The 5,186-nt window shown below is 36.7% G+C and overlaps 1 protein-coding gene and 1 non-coding gene across 4 annotated transcripts in view; both read right to left on the bottom strand.

The window, feature by feature from the left end:
* The window catches only part of LOC126404373 (PRELI domain-containing protein 1, mitochondrial-like), a 10,091-nt gene extending 4,905 nt beyond the window's left edge, over positions 1-5,186 (bottom strand). For all 3 annotated transcript variants that reach the window (XM_050067561.1, XM_050067562.1, XM_050067560.1), the window contains exons 1-5: positions 5,160-5,186; positions 2,912-3,026; positions 1,469-1,694; positions 1,266-1,379; positions 1,014-1,092 (exon numbers count right to left, since the gene is read on the bottom strand). In XM_050067561.1, the coding sequence (XP_049923518.1) occupies positions 1,014-1,092; positions 1,266-1,379; positions 1,469-1,694; positions 2,912-3,003 (511 nt within the window). In that variant the 5' untranslated portion in view covers positions 3,004-3,026; positions 5,160-5,186. The remainder of the gene's footprint in view (positions 1-1,013; positions 1,093-1,265; positions 1,380-1,468; positions 1,695-2,911; positions 3,027-5,159) is intronic.
* trnag-ucc (transfer RNA glycine (anticodon UCC)) lies at positions 4,585-4,656 on the bottom strand. The gene has a single exon. It is a non-coding gene; the product is annotated as a tRNA-Gly (tRNA).

Raw genomic sequence — 5,186 nt, 5'->3', positions numbered from 1 at the left:
GGGGGCAAACACTTTTTCACACAGGGCCATGTAGCTTTGGATTTTTTTCTTCCTCATTAATAAAACCCTTCATTTAAAAACTGCATTTTGTGTTTACTTGTGTTATCTTTGACTAATGTTTAAATTTGTTTCATGATCTGAAACATTTAAGTGTGGAAAACATGCAAAAAAGTAAGAAATCAGGAAGGGGGCAAACACTTTTTCACACCACTGTATATAATGGCCAAAATTTTGAAAATCCCCCAAATTAGGAAGGCATGTTTTCTTTTAATAAATGCCAGAATTAAATGGCCAAAAATTGGAAAATTGCTAAAATTTGGAAGGCATATTTTCTTTAAAAATTGCAAAAATTAAATGGCTGAAATTTATGAAAATTCACCAAAATTTGGAAGGCATATTTTCTTTTTTTCTTAAAAAGATGCCAAACTAAATGGCCAAAATTTGGAAAATCACCACAAATTTTGAAGGCATTTTTTCTTTAATTTTTTTTTTTTTTTTTTTTTTACAAAACTAAATTGCCAAAGTTTGGTAAATCAACAAAATTTGAAGGGCATGTTTTATTTAAAAAACAAAAAATTCCAAAATGAAATGGCCAAAATTTGGAAAATTCACCAAAATTTGGAAAGCATGTGTTTTTTTTGTTTGTTTGTTTGTTTGGTTTTTTTTTAAAGGAAAAGCAAACACTAAATGGCCAAAATCTGGAAAATTCACCAAAATTTGAAAAGCATGTTTTCTTTTAAAATTGCCAAAATTGCATCACCAACATTTGGAAAATCTCTAAAATTTGGAAGACATGTTTTCTTTAAAATCTGTGGTAAAATAAATACAAAATACAACCATTTAAATTTGCATGCCCCTTCCCTAAGCCAAAATAAATTTAAAAAAAAATGATTTGACATGCCTCCAACTTTTTCCATCACCCCACCCCGTGTGTTTGTGTGTGTGTGTGTGTGTGTGTGTGTGTGTGTGTGTGTATGTATGTGTGTGTGTGTGTGTGTGTGTGTGTGTCTTACTCTGCATGTTGGACAGAGCGTACTCCAGCCCCTTCATGGCTTTGGCTTGGTTACTTTTAAACCTGGCGAGTCCAAACTCCTGTCAGAGACACAAAGAGTTGAAGCTCATTCAGACCGTCTCTGTCTGGACGTGATTTTAATCCTGTTAGTTTACAGTTTGTCTCCGTTCACACTGTTAGCAGCTCCTGTTTGGACACACAGACAACATTTCACTGAGTTATGAAGAGGAGAAGACAGAGGCAGAGTCTGGACCTGTATGGGTCGGGCCAGGCCGTAGACAGCAGACAGGATCCAGGCCTCCCTCCTCAGTTTGGTCCAAGATGGCCGACTGCGGTCCTCCTCAAACAAACAGCGCTCCACCACCGTCTGGGGGACAGTTCATATATTTAGATTAGAGGGCTGAGAAAATTAAACCTTTGACGTGTAAAGAAACCGAGGGTAAACGTGTCTCTGACCATCAGCGTGTTGTGGTTCAGGTTCCAGGTCTTGGTGATGAGCGTGTGCGTCTGCGGGTCGACGATGGAGTCCTCCAAGACGTAGACGGCCCGGGCCATGTGAGCAGGGAAGACGCGCTCCGCCCAGCCCGGCAGCCGGTTGGTCTTGGTCAGCAGTCGCCGTGACAACAGGTGGTTGTTGGGGGTGACCTCACGGTACAGGACGTCCTCAGTGAGGACGTGGGCACTGACGCACACAAAGACGTACAGACTTATACTGAGAGACACGCCTGTGGTAAATTCTGTGGGGACCACTTTGAGTTTTAAACCTCATCAGGACAAAAACTGAAGATTCTTTAGAAACACATTTTTGTAACTTTAAGACAGTTGAGGAAAATTAGGACATTTTTGAAAAGGAACATTTTAGGTTGAGAATTTTTTTAGAAAGTTGGGCATTTTTAGAACGTGCATTTATACGATGAAGACAGTTTTGGAAATTGAAGACATCTACAGAAAAACTACGGACACTTTAGTAAAGGGGGGGCAAAAAAAAGTGGGGCCATTTTGTAAAAGCGGACATTTTCAGAAATTAAAATATTTATGGGAATTGAGTTTAGGAAAATGGGGACTTTTTTTTTTTTTTTTTTAGAAAAGTAACATTTTACCAAGCGAAAACATTTTGGAAATTAAGGTCCTTTTTTTTTTTTTTTTAACAGCGCTGTTTAAAGGTGAGGACATTTTTAGAATACAGACATATTAGAAGGGAAAATGGTGCAATAACGTTTTGGAAATTGAGGGCATTTATGGAAAATAGCAACATGTTTGGAATGGAAGAACATTTTGGGTGAGTAATTTTTGGAAATTAAAAAAAGAAGGTGGATATTATTGAAAAGAGGACATTTTTAGAAAGGCAGGACGTTTTAGAGGTCCTGAAAAGTTAGGACATTTTGGAATATGAGGACATTTTTAAGAAAGTTGGGACATTTTTTGAAAAGTAAAGACAATTTTGAAAAGTTAAGACATTTTGGAATACGAGGACATTTTTAGAAAGTTGGGACATTTTTTGAAAAGCAATGACAATTTTGAAAAGATAGGACATTTTGGAATACGAGGACATTTTTAGAAAGTTGGGACATTTTTTGAAAAGTAAAGACAATTTTGAAAAGTTAGGACATTTTGGAATACGAGGACATTTTTAGAAAGTTGGGACATTTTTTGAAAAGTAAAGACAATTTTGAAAAGTTAGGGCATTTATGGAAAATAGGGAATTTTTGGTAATGGGAGCACATTTTGGAACATGAAGACATTTAGGAAAACAGGTCTTCAAAGAGGTTTCAGGTTTAAGGTTAGAATCAGGTCTAGGTTCAGTTGAGGGTTAGGGTTCGGGAGTTAAGTTATCATCAGGTTATCCAGATTTACAGATTTCAGCTGTCAGAGGACAAACAGAGTGTCACCTGTATTCACCTGTAAGGGTTTGGGTAGCGCTGCCAGAAGGCCGCCAGCACCTGATGCCACGGACTCTTAATGTCGACCTCACTGTGGAAATACCTCCCCATGTCACGGCTGACTCATTCAGGTGCTGCAAGAAAAAGCAAGACAAAAACACATTTCATAAATGTTATCACTTGTTTTTAGACAGAATTTATTTCTTTGTTTAATTTATTTTATTGTAAGTGTGTTTCTGATCTTTGATTTGTTTTGTTTTTTTGTACAAGTAGTATTTCAAGTATTTCAGCGTTCAGCTAAATTAGAAAGTGAAGTTTAAAGTAAAATAAGAGTGTGCTATGAGGTCACAGACTAAATATAAGTCACCACTACAACAATACAAAAACATTTAATTTCAAGTGTGAACAGATTGTAGTGCAGCTGCAGCTGGTTATCAGTTATTCTGATCATGATGTTTTTTAATTAATTAATATTTTCACTCAGAATAATATTAACATAATAATAAAACGCTCTGAAAGAGTCATTTCTGTGTGAACACCTTTTCTTTTGATACTGTATATTTTGCTGATAATGCTTACACACTTTAACTTAAGCTCTTTAAGTACATTTTACACCACTGTGTATAAATCTAAACCAGTGATGGGCATGTTGGGGAGTAACTAGTTACACATAAATTACAAAGTAAATGTAACTATATTTAGTAAAGTTACTGAGAAAGAAATGTAATTAAGTTAGTTACTTATTATAAAAGATTTGTGTTTACAAGCAACATTTGTTTTAAAAAGTAGTCCAATGAAATAAGTTAATACAATTCAATAGAACTTTATTTAACCTGAAGGAAGTTCTTGTGCCAGAAAATGCTTCAAATTACAGTAACAATAATTTTAAAGATTCACAACCAGAACAACCAGTGGGTTCCCGGGGTCAGGGTCACACACTGGGCCCAGTTTCAGAACAAGACAGTATTACATATCTGACAAAATATACAAATATACAAGACAGACAATTAAGTAATTAAAATAGTTACATTAGCCTAATTATTTCATTTTAACAGGGTAACTTGTAAATTTCAAAACTAACGTTTCCAGCAGTGAACAGGGAAGAAGAAAACTGACGGGAACATTTTACTGCACAGTGAATGAATACTTTTTACTTCAAGTAGATTGTGATGGTAATACTCTAATACTTTTACTTCTGTTAGGTTTGTGTGATTTTCACAGTGTGGTATTAGTTCTTTTACTGAAGTTAAGAAGTGGCTTTCAAACGGTAGGATTTTGTGATAACCACATTATTACTGCAGTATTGGACTTGGTCTGTCCTGATACACTCAATTAGAAATCCATTCATAACTTTTTGTATAAAAAAAATGTAATGTAATCTAACTTAAAAAACCTACTAGTCGCTGTTCACTCAAGGGAAATGACACATCACATTATCTTACATTATCCCCCATTTAAATGGATGTGTTATTGGTGCTCTGGTGTAATATTAAAAAGTTTAAAATGAATTCTTAAATCATTTTGATGGGTGGTGTCAATTGTTATTTGATATTAGTAAATACAAACATTTATGTCGTGGTAACACGTCATAGAGTCTGTTGTGCATGGATATAAACACAAAAAGTGTAATACCCGCTTTAGTAAAGTATCTGAATGATCCTTTCAACACAAATCCAGCAGGACAAAAACATCTGCGTTGGCCGGGAATCGAACCCGGGTCAACTGCTTGGAAGGCAGCTATGCTAACCACTATACCACCAACGCCTGTGACAACATCACGGTTATCAAACAGTTTTATAAGCGACAGTATAATTTGTATGTTCGTCTGATATTTATTATTAATGTTCAGTTGTACCACTAACGTTACTGGGGACCGTTAAAATGTAGGTTTGATGTTTTAAGATGTTTAATGGCGGCTAGCGTTACTGATTTAGCGGCTAATGCTAGCAGCTAGCATAGATGCTGCTAAGTGGGTTAGTCGGTTATTCCAGTTACCGTTAGCTTAATACAGTTAGAGTCAACTGTTAACGGTTAATGTTACTGTCTGTTTCAGGCTCTGAAACTGAGCTAGTTAGTTAGCTTTCAGCCGGAGTTATGGTCACAGTGCGACAAAGCGTTCAGGGGGCTTTGTTAGAATATTTAGCCCCGTCAGCAGCAGCAGTGTCCGGGTCAGTGCGGCAGCCTCCAGCCGGACAGACACCACAGGCTGCAGAGGAAGCTAGCAGCTAACAGCTAGCAGCTAGCAGCTAGCCGGGGAGCTAACATACCTGCAGCAGGCTGATGAGGAGCAGCTC

The sequence above is a fragment of the Epinephelus moara genome, chromosome 17 (genome assembly GCF_006386435.1).
Source record: "Epinephelus moara isolate mb chromosome 17, YSFRI_EMoa_1.0, whole genome shotgun sequence".
Taxonomy (NCBI): domain Eukaryota; kingdom Metazoa; phylum Chordata; class Actinopteri; order Perciformes; family Serranidae; genus Epinephelus; species Epinephelus moara.
The sequence above is the reverse complement of the archived record's forward strand: the minus strand, read 5'-3'. Positions and strand labels throughout refer to the sequence as shown.